The following is a 24577-nucleotide window of genomic DNA, read 5'->3' on the forward strand; positions in this document are numbered from 1 at the left end:
TCCAGAAAGCTTGGAAAGGATCCTAAAGCCATGATCCATGAAGGATCCAAGATTATGTTATTTCAGGACTTCTCCCCGGCTTTGGCACGAAGGAGGAAGGCGTTTGATGAGGTGAAGAAATGTCTAAGGAACTTAAATATTCAATACACCTTACGCTACCCAGCGACGTTATGTTTAACCACGAAGGATCCGAGTATAATTTTAGATCACCAGAAGAGGCTAAGGAACTTTTAGACTCGTTTAAATAAATCGTAAGAGACAATTTATGTTGGCTTGCCTCTTCCACACTCCGTGGGGAGAAGTGGATACTTTACTCTACTTTACTTTTGCTTCTGGGAGCAGGGTTGTTTTCCCTTGCTATTTTATGTTATTATACTTAACTGTAATTTGTTGGAGTTGTAATTTTATAGTTATGTGTGTTTGTACGTGGCATTGATGCTATCAGATATACTCAGGTATGGGTGGGGAGGGGTGGGGGTGGGGCGCTCACTGTTAACTCTAGCTCAGTATTATATCTAAATCCTATTAAGGAGCGCCCGGGTCAAGGGTGGGACACTGTTTGGGAGAGGATATGGTGGACCTTTAGAAAGGAAGTAAGGCCCCCTGAGAACAAGGGGGAGGATCTCCATTCAAACATGTTTTTTTTTGTTCTTATTGTTTGGAAATAGTTTCCTTTTTATTATACTGTTATGAGTGTATTAGAGAACATTTTCTCTTGTTTGAAGGATGTAAGTGACTCAACTATACACTCTGGATAATTGTGGATTAGATTAGTAGTTAACTGAGTTTCATTGTTTTTCTTTCTTCTTTAGTATCATTCCTTTGAATTTTGATGATTATATATTTAAGATCTATTTTTATATTAATGTTTGTGCTTGAAAGTTCTGTTTATTTTTGTAAATCTGTCAAAATATTAAATTTCTAATAAAAATATCTTTAAAAAAAAAGATTAGTAGCTAAACTGATGAATTCTTGAATTGGAGGCAGTCATTCTGCTGAAAATTCTGAATCTGAGTTCTGAAAGCATAACAGTATGTTACATACTTTCACAATGTTGACAAGAATATCTTTCACTTTCCTTTCATCGAAAGGTTGCTATTCTGCCAGTGCTGATGTAAATGAGTTAAAAATCGGTTAGCTTAGATGACTTGATGACTAGTGTGTGCATATTGTGAGAAACAGAACTCACTCACACATCAGCCTGAGACAAAGCCTTGGAAACAAGAACAATTTATTACGGCCTTGCAAGTACCAGACGCTTCTGCAATCAAGCAGAAATGTGTGCGAAAACAGAGCATGTAAGCATTCTTATTCAGTTTACAAATTGCGGAATCACGCTCCCTTTACCCATCCTATCATAAGCCAATTACCTCACTTGTTTTTTTTCTCTTTAGTTATTTTCTTATCTGGCCATCCTGCTGTCCTTGTATGTCTGCATTCTTTGTTCCTTGTTTGTTACAGCTTGTTCTTTTATCCAGTTTCTCTTATCATACTGTAAGCTTTATTGTGAAATGCCCCTGCTGCTTCTTTTTGTGGTCAGCTACAACCCTTCATAGTTATTTCCTAGCTTAAAACTATTTTCTTTAATAGACCCTCTATATTCATTAAAGTCTTAGCCTTAAGTATGCTACAGGCTACATGCTACAAGAATTCCGTGACCGTTTGTACAATGTTCCCCTTCCCCTCCCTCCTCAACACCCCATCCCCCACCTGCAGAAACTACATTTCTAATCTCCCACAATTATGAATAATTTCAGCAATGCTGGTTCAATTCTTATTCTGGCTGAAGTCGACTTGGAACTTGTCTTGTTGCTCTGCCCTTGAGAGTGGAATGTAATGACAATATAACATTGACAAAAATTGCCAACGAAACAACTTCAGGATGAAGTATGTGCAGAACCAAGGATCTACAATAAGCAGAGTACATGTGACTAGCTATGCTAAGCTGCATATTATCTTAACATTTAACTCTGAAATTAGAGTTGGCTCTTTTAGGAGTACAATCACATAAACCTGCTTGAAAAATGAAATTCTTCCTCAGAAAGCTGTAGAAATATATAAGTTCAATTTTCAAGACTGAACTTAATGCATTTTAGTGTGGTGAAGGTATCAGAGGATACGGAACAAAGGCAGGTAAATGGAGCTGAGGCACAAATCACCAGTAATCTACTTGAATGATGAAACAGGCTTGAGAAACAAATCTTCAAGGAGAAAGTGAGGTCTGCAGATGCTGGAGATCAGAGCTGAAAATGTGTTGCTGGAAAAGCGCAGCAGGTCAGGCAGCATCCAAGGAACAGGCGATTCGACGTTTCGGGCATAAGCCCTTCTTCAGGAATGAGGAAAGTATGTTTAGCAGGCTAAGATAAAAGGTAGGGAGGAGGGACTTGGGGGAGGGGCAATGGAGATGTGATAGGTGGAAGGAGGTCAAGGTGAGGGTGATAGGCTGGAGTGGGGTGGGGGCGGAGAGGTCAGGAAGAAGATTGCAGGTTAGAAAGGCGGTGCTGGGTTCGAGGGATTTGGCAGGTTAGGAAGGCACAAATCCCTCGAACTCAGCACCGCCTTCCTAACCTGCAATCTTCTTCCTGACCTCTCCACCTCCACCGCACTCCAGCCTATCACCCTCACCTTGACCGCCTTCCACCTATCACATCTCCATCGCCCCTCCCCCAAGTCCCTCCTCCCTACCTTTTATCTTAGCCTGCTGGACACACTTTCCTCTTTCCTGAAGAAGGGCTTATGCCCGAAACGTTGAATCTCCTGTTCCTTGGATGCTGCCTGACATGCTGCGCTTTTCCAGCAACACATTTTCAGCAGTTGAGAAACAGAATGCCACACTTCTTCTCCTCTGCCCTTCAAAATGACTGGTGAATCTTGGAAAACCCAAAAATAAATAAAATTGTAATTCTGTGTAATCACATATTAAGAATAAATTTTAAAAGTGCATAAGTAGAAATTAAAATGAGCAAAAGTAATCACTGTTATACAACTGAAAGATTATCCGATAATTTTAATGTCAAACAGTTCATAAAGCTAAATAGATCCTTATTTTATAATATTTTATGGCATGCCTCACCCTGTGCCAACTGTGAAATAGCCTGTTGTCATGATAAATTCTTAAGTGGAATTCTTTGATTGTATTATGCTGTTTTGTTACGGGTCTGATCTTCCTAACAGTATTTTAATTGAATTTTATTGCCAATTTTCCACTGCAGTTATTTATTTCCAGTGTAAAATGTCTAAGTCGCAGAAGGCTGGCAGACAGTTTGAGTTTTAACAGCCTTGACCAGCCAAGAAACTAAATCACCTTTTTGGAACAGCTAAATAATTATAGAAAGCAAGCATGGAAACATGGACTGGAGCCAGTTTACTCTCCCAGATGGGGATGGTATGGAGTTAAATCAAAAAAGTAAAAAGAATTCAAAATCAGTCTGTAAATGTATCAGTTACTAATTAATACAGAGGACTAAATTCTGTAACTAGATTTCCACTTCCCATTCATTTTGTCGTTATTTTTGAGAGTTAAGCAACTTTTGTTATTGTGGAATTTTGGGCAGGTGAAAAGTCTGTTTGAGTTAAATTTCTTGGGGAGATAACACTTCAAAGAAACAATACTAATCTCTCAGTGAACTGAATCTTAAGTTGTATCTTTACTTCAGTTAATTTGCACAAGAGTAATTTTACGGCAATCTAGAGATCTGAATTAAACAGTGTTTCTTAATAAACACTTAATATAATTCATGATTTCAGTATAGCTAACACAGAATTGTATCATCAGATACTATCAGTATTTGTTGGCTCACCATAGCTGAAATTGAATAGTTTATTTTGTATCTAAATTGTTACTTGATATGTCACTACGCCTTTTAAAAGTATCTGGTCATTTTGTTTTTTCGAAATAGAAGACTTCTGTTCAGTGGTGATGAACTGCAATTTACTGGTCTTGTTTGATCTTGCAAATGTGTCAACGTGGTGATGCAGACCTAGTTTTGCTTCAAAGTGTTATTGAAAACTAGAAATATAATACAGGAAGGGTATATGGTAAACATTTAGAGCCTGAAATGTTTGAGTGATATTGGCAGTAGTTTGCTGTATGATGGTCTTCATGTGTGACATTTGTTAATGATTTCAAGTGTGCAGTATCACACAAGTGTACCGTAAAATTTTAGTCTGGAGCAGAATGTCATACTGTAGTGTAGATGTTGAAAGCTATTTAATTACTAAATATTTTCATGGTTTAACTTGATGACAATCCCTTGAATATCACTTAATGGCAAAAAAAATGTCTTTGTACTTTCAGGTGGAATGTCCTTGGGGTGCAGGGAGCTCTACTAAGCCACTTTATGGAGCCTGTCTATTTTGCCAGCATCATCCTCGGTAGTTTGTACCATGCTGATCACTTGTCTCGAGCAGTCTACCAGAGAATCAGTGAAATTGAAGATCTCCCAAGCATTTATGTTCTCAACAGGCCTTTACTTAGTGGTAAGTTATCTATTGCATAACTTAGCATCAAATCAGAACACTGTATTGATGTACATGCATGTGTCAAAAAGGGGCTGGTTTTGGATCGCGTGATTCATATTCAGAGGGAACTAATTCATTCTCCATATAGCAGAATTCCTAACCGGATATGAAATTACATTGAATATGCTATAAAGCTGCAATGAATAAGTTAATGCTGTATGTAATTCAGTCTTTCAATAAATAATGCTTTGTTTTGCATTCACATAGAGAGCAGCATGGACTCTGCATTTCTTTTTGTGACCCTTTTGGTTTCTAAAGAATGGGTGAGGAATGGGTATGGCATATTAACACATGGTGACTGTTTTTTCCTCCTCACCAACAGCTGCAAGAAATATTCTCCCCTTGTCAAATCAAGGGATGTGTAGTTGAACTGCAACACTATCGCAGATGCCCTTGCAGGTATAGTGGAAGATTTGCCGTTCAGCAGTTAATGTAGCTGTGAGATCAAATCAGCAACTATTAAAACTGCAAATTAGGTAATGCTACTGGCAAAAAAAGGAGATAGCACACCCAGACAGAGAGAACAAATGGAAAATTAATGTAGAAGTTCAATTTCAGGTTGCAGACTGAAGATAGTGATTTTTAATGAGAACGCAAATGTTTGTTTGGAAATAATTGGAAACACCAATGGCTAAAATTAATATCTGTGTCTCACATGTATGTGAGATGTCCCATTAAAGCACTGTGGAGAATAAATGACTGGATATTCTGAATATGTTGCAGTTCATTTCAGTGCACTTGAATATCAAAATGATACTCACCATGGTCATAGTCAGTGGTGTTCACCTTCACAAACGAAAGGTCAAAAAACCTGGTTATATCTAAACATTGCAAAAGCAGCTGCAACTTTAATGTCCAGTGCATTTGCATTTACCCAGTGCAGAGGAAAAGATATTGTCATATTTTACATTGCACGTAATATTTCAATGCATATGAAAGCCACTGGAGCATTTTAGAAAGTGTAGCAATTGTATATTCCTGAACAGAGCAGACTGTTTGTGCTGGGAATATATATGTTGCATGACTTGTTCAATCTATGGATTATATCAAATGTATGAGACGACTTCCTGTTTACATCTCTACAGTTTAATGTATTTAACATTACATTCTCACGCATTATACAATCATTCCTGCATTGATAAAAACTATTTTCTAGGGTGCATAAGTGGCCTGTTTGTGGAGTGTAAAAGGATGTTTTTCAGTTACACACGACCAAGGCAGTTCTACCATTTGTCACATCAACCTTGAAAATTTTTAATGGAACTGAGCTATTATGTTTCCACAGGCCATGTGTTAGCTTTGACTTTCGTATTTCTTGACACATTACTTGCCACTCTGTATATCTGTCTTGGCCCTGAATCCATCTGAAGTACGTGCAAACATTTCCTCTGACTGAAAATTATATTGATTTTACTGTTTTTGCCTTTTATGCTAAATACGGAGATGGCAAAACTTAGGCCGATATAAATGGCAATATTTCAGTATTAGTAGCCTGTAGGTAATGAATTTCAAATGTAGTAATGGGTGAGGAGGGCAATTTTTGATAGTTGTCAAGTAGTTCTGAACCAATCTCTTGCCTACTTTGTGTCTTCTAACAGAAATAAGAACACTTAAAATTCTTCAGTACAAACTGGGTTCATTAGCTATGTCCAGGAACAAATTGGCTGATTGAATTGCACACTTTGTCCATTGGATGACTGCCACTTCATGTGTCAACCTCCATTTGCCTCTGTCTCCAGAGTAATTTGACTAATCATTTACTCTTAACTACTAATTCACAGAATTGGAAGGATGAATGTGTTCACAGTAAACCTCCCTGACCTTGCTGGTTTGTAATTTGTACTTCATTTCACAAGCAGCACCATAAGCAAAGCAACAACTGACTTTGTTTAATTCTATTTGTCAGTACAGACCTTGTAGTGTAATGAGAACGCAAATCTGTCCCAGAATATTAGCTGTTTTGCAGAATACTTGGCTAATTTTTTAAAACTGAATTAATTTTCTATTTTTCTAATCAGCATATTCAGAGATGTTATTACACACCTCTGTAGCAGGTGGGACTTGAACCTGGATCTCCCAGTCCAGGGGTAGGGACACTCCCACAGCATCACAAGGGCTCTAAATTTCCTGTTTGATTAGAATTGACAGCAAATATTAAGGTTTCCCAGGTAGAATTGCCTTGTGATTTCCAGCACTCCTCCCTTAGCCATATGAGTTCATGACCTGTTACATGGGATGTTTTACTCCATCAGTATGTTTATAACCCATTGTTGAGACAGTTGATCCGAGTGTTCGGTGAGTCTTGACTGTAAACATGGCCTTCCCATTTATAAGGGGTAGCATCGCATAGACTAAGAGTTTAAATAATTGTTTGGAATTATGAATAACTACAGGCTAGAATTAAACTTCTTTGTCCAATCTTTAATCGCAATAGACGTGAAGTGTTTAATGTCATTGTGCAGTTGCGAAAGTCTGTGTAGAATCCTAAAGCATTTGATGAAGTACCATATATCTTGCTGACCAACAAAATTGACACACATTCGATTAAAAGGACAATGGCTGCCTCGTTAAGAATTTCGCAGCAGACAGTAGTGGTTTGTGGTTATTTTTCAGACTGTTAAAACAAAACGTGTCCTATGAGAAGTCAAGATTAGAACATTGCATTGATGTACAATATAGACCTGAATACGGATATACCAGTATCAAAATTTCAGCTATCATAAAACTTGGAAATGTAGCAAACAATGAAAAGACTTGTAACAGACTTGAGATAATTTTGAAATCATTCTCAAGTTGTGGAACTCACTTGCTTGGCAGGCATTTATTACCTCTCCCCAGTTATTATTGAAAAGATTGTCATAGATTTCTTTCGGTCCACAACAGTCCATTTGATAAGTGGACTGCACAATGCTCTTAGACATGGAGTTTCAGGAATTTGAGCACTCATGCTCAGAATCTTTACTTTAAAAATTTATTCGTCCAAGGGGTTTGGGTGCACAGTCACACATAGGATGGGAGATTTCCTCCCCTGAAGGCCATGAATGAAACAGATGGGATTTTACAAAAGTCTGTAATAGTTTTCACAGTCATCATTGAGATTAACTTTCAATTCCAAACTGTCTTTTTTCTCTCAACTTGTTCAGGATGATATTTCCCAGCACTGGAGAAGGTAGGACTTGGGCACAGGCCTCCTGGCTCAGAGGTAGGGACATTATCACTGTGCCACAAGACCTCTTCTAATTTTATACTTTTATTTAATTAAATTTCAATTCCGCCTGCTGTTGTGGAATTTGTGCCTGTATTCCAAAGCATTAAGCTGGGTCTTCCGGTCACCAGACCATCATTTTCCTGTGAGGTGTAGCTAGTAGAAGAAATTGGAGGTGAATTTTCTAGTACTCTTGCTGCTCCAGTACAATGCTGTGGTGCAGATTTCAAACTTGGAAGGTGCTGCCAAAGGTATTTTGACAAATAGGTGAGCATATGCTGTTGATAACGCATTCTGAGCCACTGTACCGCAGCACTGGAGGGCCTGGATGTTTAAGCCAATGTATGAGAAGTTGATTGTCTTTGAATTGTCAGCTCATAGCCCCACTTAATGATGGAGAGAAGTTCAGCAATGAAACAGGTAAAGAAAGTTTGTCCGAAGGCATTAATCTGTACAACCCGTGCAACTGTGTCCTGGGCAGAGATGATAAACGGTCACTGTCTGTGGCCACCATCCTCAGTGACAGTTGTAACTGTCAACCAGAAAGTTTTCCTCTGATTCCCACTGACTTCAACTTAAGTAAAGTTTCGTTATACTCTATTCACTTGAGAGCTGCCTTGATTTTACATTAACTGCAAAGCAATGTATGTTTGCACAGCACCTTTATGTAATGAAACGTCACAAGAGCATTATAAAATACAGAATACCAAGCCACGTAAGTTTGGTTTGAGAGGAAACTTTTAAAGAATGCTCAGAGGAAGAAATTAAGGTAAAAAGCTTTCAGGGAAAGGGTTTCCAGAGCTTGGAGCCTTGATTACTGAATAAAGCCATCAATGGTGGGAACTGGAGGGGAATCTCTCCACACAAACATAGATTTAGGGGGCTGTTGGAAGTCTGTCATTACAGCTCTGGGATACCACTGCAAAAGTTCTTCAGGGTCATCTCCTTGCTCCAAACATCTTTACTGCTTCATCAATGACCCTGCTTTGATTGTAAGGTCAGAAGGGGGGAAGTTTGCTTATGATTCTACAATGTCCAACATTACAAGGCATAAATCAGAAGTGTGATGAAATATTTCTCACTTGCCTGGAGGCAGCACTCAGGAAGCTTGTTACCATCCAAGAGAAAGCAGCCAGTTTGACTGGCATCACATCTATAAGTACTCATTCTGTCCAGCACTGATGCTCAGTAGCAAGTGCATACAGTCTAAAAGATGCACTGAATATGTTGCTCAGGCTCCTGAGACAGCACCTTCCAAACCCAGAGCAATGGCATGCAGATACATGGGGACACCACCACCTGCAAGTTCCCCTCCATGCCATTAACCATCCTGACTTGGAAATATATTACCAAACTTCAGTGCTAATGGTTCAAGATCCTGGAGCTCCCTTTCATATTGCATTTTAGGGGTACTGATGCCAAGGGAAAGACATTATATGCTGTTCCAGTGAGTGATGCCCCCATTGCATGCCTGAACAATAAAATAAAAATGTTTGTGGTTTTCACTGGGACTGTTTTGAAGTATTTTCCCTAACCAGTTCGTTTACTGGACATATTGAAATTCATGGGTATTTCATCCATCTTGTTGGTTTGATTTAATGGGTACTCTTTTATTTTTCAAGGTTGCTCATTTTCAAGATCATTCATTATGATCATGGCTGATCACCCATCTCAGTCCTGTGCTCCTGTTTTCTCCCCATCTTTCTAACCCAAAGAACTTGAAAGTCTTCAATGTTTTGGCCTGATCAACTTCCTGTGACAAAGACTTTCACAAGGTCACCACCCTCTGGGTGAAGACATTTATTCTCATCTCTATCAAAAAGGTCTCCTCCTCATCCTTTAAACTGTGACCCTGGTTCTGGACTCCCTGAGAACATCTTTCCTGAATCTACCCTATCTAATCTTGCTAGAATTGTATTGGTCTCTTCGAAATACTCCTGCATTGTTCTTTACTTAAGTGACTATAGTCATAATTGATCCAGTCTCTTTCCATACATCAGTCTCACCATCCCAGGAATAATTCTGGGAAACCTTCTTTGCACTCAGTATCCAGAGTATCCTTCCTCTGATAAGGAGACCAAAACTGCATACAGTAGCCCAGGTATGGTCTTACCAATGCCCTGTACAGTTGCAGCAAGACATCTCTGCTCCTGGACCAATACCTGCCTTCATTATTTGTTGCATCTGCATGCTTACTTTTGTGATGGTACCCAAGTCGTATTGCACCATCCACATTCCTAATTTATTGCCATTCAGATAATAAATCTGATGATAAATAGCTGGAAACTGGAAATTTGACATCATTCTGGTAGTCGACAGGCGATCATGATCTGCTATGACTATGTGAGATAATATTGTTCCATAATTTGAAATCATTTCTGGACTATGGTTTGATTTGACCCAACTCTATTGCATTTCTGGTGACAGCGAAACCACCTGACAATTTTCAAAGATTGTCTGACTTGTGCTTCTCAAGATCAGGCCCGTGTCTGTCCTCAGTGGCACATTTGGTCTTAACATCTTCTTCAGGGTGGATTTTCCCTCTTGCCATTCTCTCACCAGTCTTTCACTCGCACTAAAGTCTTTCGTTCCAGCAAAGTTTTTTGATGAGTTAGCAACTGTTTTATTTTTGAAACTGCTTTGTTTTGTTGGAAAACACATTCCTATCCATCTGCTCTGTCTTAAGTTGATTCTGACTTAAACTCACCCACACTTGCAAAAAAGCGTTTATTACCTGCTTGACCCCTTAATCCAAATCATAAGGTTACTGAAACACACATTTATAGGATGTAAAAGCTGAGTAGTGCAAGTTTACTTTGACATTGCTGACTAGGGGAGAATGGTCAACCTTTATGCAAAAGCACTTTTCTTGGGGTGATATATAAGGTTATCTATACAGGTTGATTTATCTTCCATGATCTACAATATGCAAATCACAGTAAGGTGAGAGAACAACAGCTGCATCTTTTTCCCCTATGATCTTCACTCTGTCTTCCCTCACACTATAGCTCACCTATGCATTGCTGTTTGGCAGTCCTAGACCTCAAATAAATGTACAGGAGATAGCAGTCATCGCCTCCCCATTGGGGCTGCTGAGCATTGAAGAGCTATTGGGCTCCAGATTCTGGGGAAGACCATTGCTGACCAGTTATGTGTCTGATAGGTCTTTCCCTGAAAGAGATCATTTATTGCTCTTGCTGGCCTTCCAACTGGTGGCCAACACCTGTGTCGTCTTCATTACATACCACTTACTATATCTAATGTGGGCTGCCAAAATCATGAAGGATATCAAGAGAGAATACGAATGAGATTTAACAAAATGGCGTGAGGGTAAGGGACCTTAGTTATTTGAAAATAATAGAGATGGAGTTGTTGGTCTTGGAGAGAAAGGGCAATGTGATTGAGACCTTCAAAGGGCTTTGATAGAGTAACTCATGACAAACCTTTTCTATTTGCACAAAGGTTAATAAACAGAACAGAAATTTAGATTGTTTGAAAAGGAACAGGGGAAATATTTTTATTTTGTTTAATTTGTATTTATCTGGAATGCAAGAATTGTGCAAGTTTCAATAGTAAGTTTCAAAAAGAAATTCTATATGTAGGGAAGAATTTGCAAGGCTTTGGATGAACAGTCAGGAATTGGGACATATTGGACAGCATATTTCTTTCTGATACTCTGTTCCTGCACCTGTTTAAATTGACATAGTTTTCATATTGTCTTCCCTCATGCATCATGTCACACTCCCCTGCATTAAATTTGATCTGCAATGTATCGTCTGATTTCTAAGTCTATCAGTATTGTTGTTAAGTCTACATCTGTCACCTGCATCTCACTGTTTATTGTCTTAACTTTCCCTCTCCACTATTCAAAATCGACATCTATGTTGTTAATAGACTTGACCCAGAGGTTCACTTATGTTTACATTTACATTACAAAACTTGTAACTTGTTGAAATTGAGGAGAAATTGAGCAAATTCCTACAAGTAGGTTGTAGCATTTAGTCCATTTCTTGTTCTGTGAAGATTTCCTATAAATGCTGTGGGCTACCAAAGAGTTAAGAAGCATATTGAAAAGAACTGATATTGCCTCTGAAATAACCAATTTGTCTCACAAAATTTAAGCTTTTCTCAGCCACAAACTTCAGTGAAAAGCACAAAGTCTTCAGTCTGTTCTGCTTGGCTGAATATGACCCTTATGCAGTAATGACCTACAGACCTCCATGCAGCCCCAAAATAAACGTGATTTAATGTGCACAGGCAGCTGCTGAGAGATTGTAAAAGATTACCATCTATCACAACGAAACTAGGCATTGCAAGCAGGCAAACATCACATCGGCAAACAGTCTGATTTTTAATCTCTTGAAGTCTGGCAGGAATTTCAAACTCAAAACTGGTAAAGCAGCCTGCTATGTTGAACTAAATGATGAAGCTTAAGGGTATTGAATCAAGTCAACTACGTCCAGGTTGAGGTTTGCCGATTCAGCTCTTAGAGCCACTTCAGGAAGTACTGTCAAGTGAATTTTCTTATTATCATTAACACTTTCTGTTGGACTTAGGAACTGAGAAACATGAGAGTTTGCCAGAAATTGTGCAGCGTGAATTAGGATTTGTTTGAGTGCAGGTTTCTTTGTAATGCACAAGGAATAGAAGACTCTGTTTTCGATGATGTGTTTCTTTCTTGTTAATTGTGCTGAAGTATATAATTCAAATATTGTATTAACTTTATGATGATCCACAAGGGTCATAATCTAAAATGAATGCACATTTGCTTAGAGAGCTGCTCTTTTGTTGGAATTAAGATCAGTGGGATTGAATTATGTAGGGGAGAGAATTTATTGAGATTACAGGGCAGAGGTTTGTCCATGTTTGATATGGATCAAATTTCCAGAATATCGTTTTTGGAATGAGTGTATTTTAGTTTTGATTGTTTTATATTTTTTTGAGAGTATCTAATTATGTATTCCAAATTTTTATTTTCAAGGATTTGTTCATAATAAAATTTTAACTTTGCAGTGAAATGGTTCCTGTTACACAGCAAAACCAAAGTTTTCATATTAACATTGAGCATGGTAAGAGTTTTTGTGAAGAACCAAGTCTTTTCATGACTGGAGTTTAACAGCATCAAGAATTGCCTGGTGATAGCTCATGTCTCTTAGATGCTTTTTAACTCTTCCTGAGTTGTCAGTGTTTTGAGAATATACATGTGTTACAGTAAATGTGTGTTCATGGCACTCCACGGAGTGAGAAATCAATGTTTGAGCCAGCTGATGTAAACACCTTCCCCCAGTTACGAGTGTCTATGACAGTTAGGCAGTGAGGACAAAAGAAATTAGGTACATGGCCCCTGATGCAGTCAAAGTCTGGCAATTTTGTCTTTCAGAACTCAACCAGATCAGAGGTTAAAGCAGTTCATCAGTTGGTGTGGTGTTTAGCATTTGTTATTGTCAGTTAAAATTTGACACCTAGTGTCAGTGCTGAGAACTTTACAGGACAGTCACCACCCATTTGTGCACCACTATGCTGTCCTCCCACCTGCCAATTTCTGTTGGGTCTGGTCTGCTGTAAGGCAGGACAGGACTAAGGATTATACAGTCTTAGATATACAGCACGGAAACAGACCCTTTGGCCCAACTTGTCTAGGTTTCCGAAACTTAACTAGTCCTATTCACCTGCATTTGGTCCATATCCCTCTAAACCTTTCCTATCTATGTACCTGTCCAAATGTCGTTTAAATGTTGTATTGTTCTTGCCTCTCTTATTCCCTCTGGCAGCTTATTCCATAAATACGCCACCCTCTGGATGAAAACGTTGCCCCTCAGGTCCCTTTTAAATCTTTACCCTTAAACCTGTGCCCTCTAGTTTTGGATTCCCCTGCCCTGGGAGAAAACCTGACGACTTTATAAACCTCTATAAGGTCACACTTCAGTGAAAAATGTCCCAGCCTATCCAGCCTCTCCTTTTATCCAAGACATTCCGGCTTCAGGAACAACCTTGTAAATCTTTTTTGCACCCTGTCTAGTTTAATAACATGTTTCCTTATAGCAGGAAGACCGGAATTATATGCAGTACTCCAAAAGTTGCCATACCGATGTCTTGTACAGCTGTAATGTGGCGTCCCAACTCCTGTATTCAGTGCTCTGACAGATGAAGGCAAACATGCCAAATGCCTTCTTCACCAACCTGTCTACCTGAGATGCTACTTTCAAGGAATTACATTACTGCACCCCTTGGTTTTTCTGTTCGGCAACACTTGCCAGGGCCCTACCATTAATTGTGTAAGCCCTGCACTGGTTTGTCTTACCAAAATGCACTTCCTCGCATTTATCTCAATTAAGCTCCATCTGTCATTCCTCGGCCCCCTGGCACAGTTGATCAAAATCCTGTTGTACTCTTGAATAACCTTCCTTTACAGAGGACTCGTGAATTTTGACTGAAAGATATGACTGTAGAGTTGGAAAGACTGAGATTGTTGCCTTAGTTGTATTCAGACAAAATCACTGTCAAATGTATTGTGATAAGTCCCACCCAGTATTTTTGTGCTTTTATTTTGTATAACTGGTTATCTAGATCACTTCGGATTGAATCATGTATAGACTACTATCAGGTGCAAGTCAAAACCAGTTGAAAGAGGCATATTTCTCTATTAATAGTGTCATTAATCAATTAGGGTATTGCCAGTAATTCTAGAAAAACCTTAAACAAATGATATTACCAGCAATCCATTACATTTCTCTTAGGATATATCTGTGGAATAAAATAGGGAGAAATTTGTATTTTGAACATTGGACAAACAAGGAGAAAACTAGTCACCAGGATACATGAACACCAACCAGCCACAAAACGACATGACCCTCTCTCACTAGTAGCCTTACATATGGATGAGGAAGGACACCACTTTGACTGAGACAACACATCTGTCCTAGGACAAGCCAAACAAAGACACGCACGAGAATTCTTAGAAGCATTCCAATCAGAATTCTATCAACAAACACATTGACTTGGACCCCGTCTATCACCCCCTGAGAAAAGGAACAGCAAGTGACTTCACCACAGGAAATAGCATCACCACAGGAAATGACATCACCAACCTAAAGATATAAATAGCAAGCAGAATTTTTCAGCAGTGCTTCGCCTGAGGCCCACTGAAGATGTTACCTAGTAGCGTGATGAAACGTCTGGAAATGAACCTTTCAGCTCAGTGAGCAAACCTGCATCCAAATTCTGGTCCTGTTTATGCTTGTTTGTGGAAGACCTTATGTATATTTTCTGAAAACAAATCCAAGATCCACCTTGTTCATGAGGTCTAAATACCTTCAAAAACCTGCTGTGACACACTTTGTTATAATGTACTTCAAATTATGTTATCTGTTATTTTGGAGATAAGAATGTGTTTTATGCAAATCTAGCAAGTCGGTTTCACTACTTCTAAATACAAATACAATCCAACCTGATTTCAAACCTAGTCCTTAATGCAAACTTAAGGCTGAGAAAGTACACTGACTTACTTTGTAAATCCTATTTGTCATTTTATGAAGCATAGTGCAACAAATTTGAATGCCAGTAATTTTTTGAAAAAAGTTATTAAATTGCAGCTGCATTATTGTTTGATGTGGTTCGATACAAGGTATTTGTCTTAGTTGGTCAACGAAGCTGAACTCACTGCCAACGTTGTCTCATTTAAAGTAGTTAAAACCTTTCCTCTCATGAAGAAAAATCATTTAACCCTTCTAAAGTTCTGTTTACTTTTTCAGGTCAGCATAGACCAGTAATGAGCATATCTTGATGAATCCTCAGTGTGAACAGTGCCAAAGACGTGTTTAACATTCCTCTCACCAAATATCTCATCTTTAACACAATTATTTATTATCCATCCATTTTGTTAGTGCAATTTTAGACAAGCTCTTCTCATATTTACTTGTACTTGTTATCACTACTCCAGTGATGGTTTAATTTTCTCTTCGATCTTTACAAGGTCTCTTGGTCAAAGTTAACAATTTTGGAGATAATTTGTCTGCAACATTTCATGCTCAAATTAATGCCATTTGTCTGAAATAAGGAATAGAGGGTCCAGGATAATCAAATTAATTTAGACTACTACAGCAATCATGCAATTGAATGCAGTGAAAAATTTAACTCTAATCTATATTACAATAATCATGACAAACTAGAATTAACAAATCTAGCTTTGTTCATGTAAATAAGCAATTTGTTTCAGTAATTGATAGGAGTTGTACTTTAGAAAAACATTAAAAGCAATGGCATCAGTAGCAATAGATACAGCATGCATATAGATACCAACAGATGTTGAAAAGGTCCAGCTGAGTTAAACACGGGTGAAATGCCAGAGAACTGGAGGGTTGCTAATGTTGTCCCCCTGTACAAGAAGGGTAGTAGGGGTATTCTAGGTAACTGCAGACCAGTGAGCCTGACGTCAGAGGTGGAAAAGTTGCTGGAGAAGATACTGAAGGATAAAATCTATTTATATTTGGAAAAGAATGGGCTTATCAGTGATAGGTAATGTGGTTTTATATGAGGCAGGTCTTGCCTTACCAACTTAATAAATTTATTTAAGGAAGTGATCAAGTTGATAGATGAAGGAAGGGCTGCAGCCATCATGTAGATGAACTTTAGTAAAGCATTTAATAAGGTTCCCCATGGTAAACAGAGGTCACATGGTGTGCAGGGTGTTCTAGCTAGGTGGATAAAGAACTGGTTGAGCAACAGGAGACAGAGTAGTTGTTGAAGGGAGTTTCTTGAAATGGAGGAAGGTGACCAGTGGTGCTCCACAGGGGTCAGTGTTGGGGCCTCTGTTGCTTGTGATATCCATAAATGATCTGAAAGAGGGCATTGTTGGTCTGATCAGTAAGTTTGCAGATGACACGAAGATTGATGGAGTAGCAGAAAGCATAGGGGACTGTTAAAGAATACAGGAGAATATAGATAGACTGGCAAGTTGTGCGGAGAAGTAGCAGATGGAGTTCAATTTGGGCAAATGTGAGGTGACGCATTTTGGGAAGTCTAATTCTAGAGTGAACTATACTGTAAGCAGAAGAGTCTTGGGAAAAGTTGATGAGCAGAGAGGTCTGGGAGTTCAGGTCCATTGTACCCTGAAGGTGGCTGCACAGGTGGATAGAGTGGTCAAGAAGGCATATGGCATGCTTGCCTTCATTGGACGGGGTATTGAATATAAAAGCTGGCAGGTCATGTTAAAATTGGACAAGACTTTGGTTCGGCTGAATTTAGAATACTGTGTACATTTCTGGTCATCACATTATCAAAAGGATGTGGACAATTTGGAGAGGGCACAGAGAAGGTGTACTGGGATGGAAGGTGCTAGCTATGAAGAGAGGTTGAGTAGGTTAGGATTGTTTTCATTAGAAGAAAGGAGATGGGGGGGGACCTGATTGAGGTCTATAAAATCATGAAGGGTATAGACAGGGTGGTTAGAGATAAGCTTTTTCCCTGGGTGAGGGAATCAATAACAAGAGGTCACGCATTCAAGGTGAGAGGTGGAAAGTTTAAGGGAGATGCACGCGGAAAGTACTTCACACAAAGGGTGGTAGGTGCCTGGAACGCGTTGCCAGTAGAGGTGGTAGAGGCAGGCACGGTAGATTCATTTCAGATGCATCTGGACAGATGCATGTGTAGGTGGGGAGTGGAGGGAGAAAGATAGAGTCATAGAGATGTACAGCATGGAAACAGACCCTTCAGTCCAACCCGTCAATGCTGACCAGTTATCCCAACCCAATCTAGTGCCAACTGCCAGCACCCGGCCCATATCGCTCCAAACCCTTCCTATTCATAAACCCATCCAAATACCTCTTAAATGTTGCAATTGTACCAGCCTCCACCACTTCCTCTGGCAATTCATTCCATACACGTACCACCCTCTCTGTGAAAAAGTTGCCCAGTAGGTCTCTTTTATATCTTTCCCCTCTCACCCTAAACCTATGCCCTCTAGTTCTGGACTCCCTGACTTTGTTTATTTTTCCTATCCATGCCCCTCATAATTTTGTAAACCTCTATAAGGTCGTCCCTCAGCCTCCGACGCTCCAGGGAAAACAGACACTGCCTATTCAATGTTTCCCTATAGCTCAAATGCTCCAACCCTGGCAACATCCTTATAAATCTTTTCTGAACCCTTTCAAGTTTCACATCTTTCCAATAGGAAGGAGACCAGAATTGCACACAATATTCCAACAGTGGCCTAACCAATGTCCTGTACAGCTTGGGCGATTTATACAGTGGATTTGGATCGGCTCAGACTTGGAGGGCCGAAGGGTCTGTTCCTGGGCTGTAAATTTTCTACAAGAAACATTAATGTGATGCTCAACTGCTCAATATAAATGCCATGACTCAAACTGCCAAAAATTAGTTCCAAGGAGTTTAAATACCCTTGAAGATTAGTCTTGCATCAGCAAAAATAGATTTGTTGGGACCTAAGAGCTTGATCTGGAACTGACACAATCTTTCTACAGCCAGCTGTGGTTCCATGAAGTTACCAATCATCCTCCAGTTCCAGTTCTAAACTCTACACATGTATAAGCCAGATTCTATGATAATCATTGTAAAAGTAGCAACTTTTGAAGGTTCAAGTGCCAGTTCATAGCAATGGAGTAGCTGGCAAAGAGATAGCTGTCAAGCCCAACCTGAAAGTCTTTATCCATCACTGCTACCATCTTTATAATTGTGGAAACTGCACCAATGAATCAGCTGTTTCTGTTTTGGACTCATGAGAAGTTATTGCTAGGATCATACTGTTATGTTCACTGCTTTTTTTATATTTCTATACTTTCTGGCACATCTTGATAAGAAAGCATTCCATCGCTTAGTATTAGATCTATGTAGTAGAGAGCTGTAGAACTGACTGTGACTTAATTGTACAAAGACAGCAGGTACGCTCTTGTAAATGGAACTAATTTTGCAACAGAAATGTTCAGATATCCTAAAAAAAGTCGGATTTTCTTTAATGCTGCAACTTTTGAGAATGTGATTAAATTAACTTTGTTTTAACAAACTTCTATCCTGAATCCACGATTAAGAAGTTAAAGGGATAAACACAACTCGTGTTTTATTTCACAATTTCAATGTTTAATCATTTACTTAACTGAACTTGTATTAATTGTCTGTTTTGTAGGTATTAGCAACACTGAATCGCGCCAACCAGGCAAGGCACCAAATTTCAGTGTCAATTGGGTTGTGGATGACTCAGGCCTGGAAGTTATTAATGCCATGACAGGGAAAGATGATATGGGACGCCCTTCTCGACTTTGTAAACATGTTCTGCATAGTCGTTGGTTACGCCTGCATGGAAAGGTAAAATTGTCTCGTAATTTCCTCACCCTCTTTCCCACCCCCACCCTTTTTTAAAAATATGCTCTTAATTCCATTTTTTAAATTTTAAATTTCAGCAAAGCATGCAAAGTTTTTCCTTATAAATATTCAATGCTCTATATTGTAAAGCTAATTTCATATTGTCCTGTTCAGTACTCTATGACCAGATACACGATAATGTTCTTTCATGCTGCAACAATGAATCACCGTGAGTAAGATTCAGAGTAAAATTTCACCAACATTGTGCCAAATAAACAGAATATTTACCACATTGTCCATCGTAAACACGATTTGAGAAAGACTGAAAAACATAGTCCTCTAATTTCTTGTGCACAAAAAAGTTTAAATTACAACTGGCTCAGTTCAATTACTCAGAATCCTTAAAGTGAGCAAAATGAGACTGATGCAATCTAATCAGTTCTATATTTTAAACTTATGACTGACTATTGTTGTATTTTTACTACACCTTTTTCCTTTTGGCTGTTGGTTCCTTCTGAGATGGCTTCGCCTGACACTATATTTACTTAGCTGTGATATTGGTGTCATCTGTTCAGTGGTTTTCACAACAAATTTATGTAGCTGACTCCCAACTGTAAAATGGAGTATCAGCCATCTTTTTGAATTAAAATGGTGCAAGGCTATGAGGGACATTGATAGAGTAGATTGGGAGAAACTGTTTCCATTGACATGGGGCTTAAAAACTAGAGACAGAATCAAGATCACTGGTGCAGGTACTGGCTGGAGTTCAGGAGAGATTCTTTCATGCAACAAGGTACAAAGTGAAGAATGTCCTACTTAAAATAATGCAAAGGCAGGTTTAATAATGAAGGGAATTGGATGTATATGAAAAGTTTTTGCTGAAATACCACAGTAACTCATAGATAAGCAAGTTTTGGGGAATGAGATCACTCATTCAGTTTTCTCTATCAGCACAGCCACATGTCACAATGCTGATTATCCCTGCTATAATGTAAGTTGTAGGGATCTAGTATAATCTAAACACAAAACCCAATATTAATTTGATAATTTGAGACTGTAGCCAATAAAGCAACAGGAGACAGTCTATTGCAGTAACTCAGGAAATTTTAGTTGGGTTTAAAATAATATCTATTAAAGCAGGGGGCTATCTGTGTGTGGAACTACAGTAGATGGCTGACATACTGAACAAGTATTTGTGTCAACATTTACTGTGGAGAAGGAATTGGAAGCTAGAGAATAGGGGGAAATAAATTGTGACATCTTGAAAAGTGTCTGTATTACTGAAGATAAGGTGCTGGATGTCTTAAATGCAATGTGAAGATGCTGCTCCTTTAACAAGGTTATGTTGTCCTTGTTTTTTTTCAGAGAGGTTGTAAAAGACACCGAAAAGTCTAAGTTGAAGAATTTTAGGGCCAGTTTGATTATAGTCAACAGATTTTGCCTCAGGCAACAGGCTTTTAAATTTTTGAAAACTTGAGAAGTGGCCAGTTCTTCCAGCTCAGCTTTTTCTGGTTTGGTTTGGTTTTTAGCAGTAGTGTTCTGAAGCTGCTGGACCCAAGGAAGCAGATCCAGGCTAGTACTCCTCTCTGACTTCTCTCCTGTAAGACCCTGTGTTTGATTTTACCTTTTATGCCAAGGGTGTTTATGGATATTGTTGCAAGTATTGGGAACAGCATCTGTAGGTTGGGATGAGCTGTTGGGTTTTCGGATAAGTTAAATTATTCTGTATTCGGTTCTCTTTTGCTTGTGTTTTATTTGTTAATCTTGTAAATAAATTGTATTTTGTTTGAAACTAAATGGTTTGTCCAGCGACATTTCTCCTGGAATATTCACTTTACACCTGCTTAGGACAGCTAGCAAAGTTAGGGTCTGGGCTACCTTCTTGAAATGTTTTGAGGGGTCTGGCCTGGTCCATAACATACAAAAAGGTGGATAAATCCCTGATCAGGTGTACCCTAGAACTCTGTGGGAAGCTATGGAAGAGATTGCGAGGCCCCTTGTTGAGATATTTGTATCTCAATAGCCACAGTGAGGTGCCGGAAGACTGGAGATTGGCAAATGTAGTGCCGTTATTTAAGAAAGGTGGTCGGGTAAAGCCACGAAATTGTAATCCAGTGAGCCTGACATCCGTGGTGGACAAGTTGTTGGAGAGAATTCTGAAGGGCAGGATTTTCATGCATTTGGAAAGGCAAGGACTGATTAGGGAGAGTCAGCATGGCTTTGTATGTGGGAAATCGTGTCTCAACAACTTGACTGAGTTTTTTGAAGACACGACAAAGAAAATTGATGAAGGCAGGGCAGCTAACATTGTCTATATGGACTTCAGTAAGGCGTTTGACATAGTAGACTGGTTAGCAAGGTTAGATCACATGGAATCCAGGAGGAGCTATCCAATTGATATAAAATTAGCTTAAAGGTAGGAGACAAAAGATGATAGTGGAGGGTTGCTTTTTCGACTGGAGGCTGGGTCTGCTGGTTTTCATTGTTTATATGAATTATTTATATGTGTATATAAGAGGTATGATTATTAAGTTTGCAAAAGACGCCAAAATTGGAGGTATGGACATTGAAGAAGGTTGTCACAGAGTACAATGGGACCTTGATCAGTTGGGTCAGTGGGCCAAAGAGTGGCAAATGGCGTTTAATTTAGATAAATGTGAGGTGCTGCATTTTGGTAAGGCAATTCAGGGCAGAACTTGTACAGTTAATGGGAGATCCCTGAGGAGTAATGCCGAACAAAGGGATCTAGAGGTGCAGGAAAGTGTAGTATCAGGTAAACAGGGTGCTGAAGGCAACATTGGCATGCTTGCCTTCATTGATCAGTGCATTGAGTAAAGGGATTGGGACGTCATGTTGAGGCTGTCCAGGATATTGGTCAGGCCACTTTTAGAATACTGCATTCACTTCTGGTCTATTTGCTACAAGAAAGATGTTGTTAAACTTGAAAGGATTCAGGATATTGCCGGTTTAGATGGTTTGAGTTGTAACGAGAGGCTGAATAGACTGAGGCTATTTTTTCTGTAGGGTCAGAGGCTGATGGGTAACCTTACAGAAGTTTATAAAATCATGAGGGGACATGGATAGGGTGAATAGTCTTGGTCTTTTCCCCAGGCTAGGGGAGTCCAAAACTAGAGCGAATAGATGTAGGGTAAGAGGGGAATGATTTAAAAGGGATCTGAGGGGCAAATTTTCATGCAGAGGGTGGTGTGTGTATGGAACAAGCTGCCAGAGGAAGTGGTTGAGGCTGGTACAATTACAACATTTGAAAGGCATCTGGATGGGGAAATGAAGAGGAAGGGTTTGGAGGGAAATGGGCCAAATGCTGGCAAATTAGACTAGATTAGGTTCAGCTATCTCGTTGACATGTCTAGTTGGACCGAAGGGTCTGTTTCCGAGTTGTATAACTCCATGATTTTATGGGTGTACTATGGCTCTTCCCAGTTCAGCTCAGGGTACGATCGGCACCATGCCTGTCTTAGATGCCTTGAGGGGCCCTTCCCTTTTGATTGGAGCCATATCAATTTCAAACTTCTTGCATTCCTTGGTCAGCAAAAGCAGGGTTGTTTATTAACCATTTCCAAGCCAAGTTCATAGCTTGATCAATTACACCATTGCATTTTAATTGACGAGGCTGGATGAGCTTATTGCTAATTGGCTTAATGGATGCAGATTAATTTCTAATTGGCTCTTAAGGGTGAAAGATGTTCACTGTCACCTCCCACTATCTCCTGATTTTTTTTCCTTAGGCTATGAATTATCCTCTTAAATTTTGTCATTGTCACTTTATGACGTTAAATTAAGAGGATAGTTTGAAAACTTTTTAACTCTGTTTAAAATGGAAGCATTTGCAGTCAGGACTCAAAGATTGATATCCTTGAGCTTGTGTCTCAATCCTCGCTTAATTGGTGAAGTTCCCATTAAATCTGGCACTTAGTTATCACTGATCATTTGCTTTATCCTGAATTTGGTTCTGCTGTTTGAATACTTGGAAACAGTTTTGTTACCCTGTATACTCTAACAGCAAAACTGATACCAAAAATAAAGACTTTTGTTCTTTCCAGCCTAAAGGATTACACGACTGCAAGCTTGAAAACACTATGAAAATTTTAACTCTATTATAAAAGTTACATATAGTCAATTGCTATACTACAAACGCACCAATACCAGGGAACAGCTGTGATTACAAGATCCTGATAAGGGCTGGCAAGTCAGAGCAATGCTGTATTTGTCTTCTTAAGCTTTGGATGTCGAAGCAGAGCCCCTTTAACGTTATAAGTAATACTCAGCTCATACATTCTTCATTCTATTTGCATTCCCATAGTGCATTTCTTTGTCAAAGCTAGGCAGAGTCACATGATGTCAAAGTCTGAAGATCTGCATTGGTTACATTTTAACAGAATAATATATTAATCATTGAATATACTTTAACTTAGTTTTTGACAAAGGTAATCATGAAATGTTAGTTCTCCTAATCATCCTACAGTGAAAACGAGACTTTGTCTTCATAAGATAGTATGGTGGTTACTCCTATTGTTGAACAGACATATTTGCAGCTACTGGAAGTCTGGAGCATGTTGTTTTATCATGGTGTTTCCCCTGCCACCTGAAGGTAGTACATCAGCATGGATAGAAGGTGGGCAATAGACAGTGATTTGGGATATGGAGTGCATGAAACTGTGGTGTACCACTGATATCAGTGCTGAGGCTGCAAATATTTCCAAAATTAGTTAATGACTTAGATGAGAAAGGTTTGCGATGACACGAAATATATTGGGAAGGCAAGAGGTGAGGATGATTGAAAGAGTCTGCAGAGGGATATAGACAGATTGAGCAAGTGGGCAGAAAACTTGCCAGATAGAACGTGATGTGAAAAAATCTGAGATTTACACTTTGGCAGGAAGAACGTAGGAGCTGAGTATTATTTAAATGGAGAAAGACTACAGAAAACTAGAGCATAGACAGATTTAGGAATCTCCATGCATAAATTACAAAAAGCTAATATCCAAGTTCAGCAGGTTAAAGGGAAGAGAAAAGGGAAATTGGCCCCTATTTCAAAGGAAATTGAGTTAAAAACAGAAGTCTTGCTAAAACAATACAAGACACTGGTCAGATCATAGGTGGACAGTTCTGGCCCCCTTCTCTGAGGAAAGATATATTCACATTGAAAGGCAGTCTAGAGAAAGCTCATTAGGCTGATACCAGATATAGAGGGACTGTGTTATGAAGAGAGGTTGAGGCTGGGCCTGTCCTCAATAGAGTTTAGAAAAATGAACGAACGCCTTATTTGAAACTTACAAGATTCTTTAGCAGGATAGATGTGGAGAGATTGTTTCCTCTTGTAGGGGAGTCGAGGACCAAACTCATCATCATCGAATAAAGGGTTGCTGATTTAAGATAGAGATGAGGAGAAGTTTCTTCTCTCAGAGGATCCTACATCTGTGAAATGGATTACTGCAGAGGGCTTTAAGATTACACCTTTAAGGCTGAGATGGATTTTTAATCAGAAAGGGAATCAAGGGTGTCGGGAAAAGGCAGGAA

The 24577-nt window shown here is 39.1% G+C and overlaps 1 protein-coding gene across 3 annotated transcripts in view; it reads left to right on the forward strand.

Annotated features, from left to right (window-relative positions):
• Nucleotides 1-24577, forward strand: part of LOC132817243 (double-stranded RNA-specific editase 1-like) — a 332434-nt gene that overhangs the window by 299156 nt on the left and 8701 nt on the right. For all 3 annotated transcript variants that reach the window (XM_060827594.1, XM_060827596.1, XM_060827595.1), the window contains 2 exons: nt 4298-4479; nt 18864-19042. In XM_060827594.1, coding sequence (XP_060683577.1) covers nt 4298-4479; nt 18864-19042 — 361 coding nt within the window. The remainder of the gene's footprint in view (nt 1-4297; nt 4480-18863; nt 19043-24577) is intronic.

The sequence above is a fragment of the Hemiscyllium ocellatum genome, chromosome 7 (genome assembly GCF_020745735.1).
Source record: "Hemiscyllium ocellatum isolate sHemOce1 chromosome 7, sHemOce1.pat.X.cur, whole genome shotgun sequence".
Classification (NCBI taxonomy): domain Eukaryota; kingdom Metazoa; phylum Chordata; class Chondrichthyes; order Orectolobiformes; family Hemiscylliidae; genus Hemiscyllium; species Hemiscyllium ocellatum.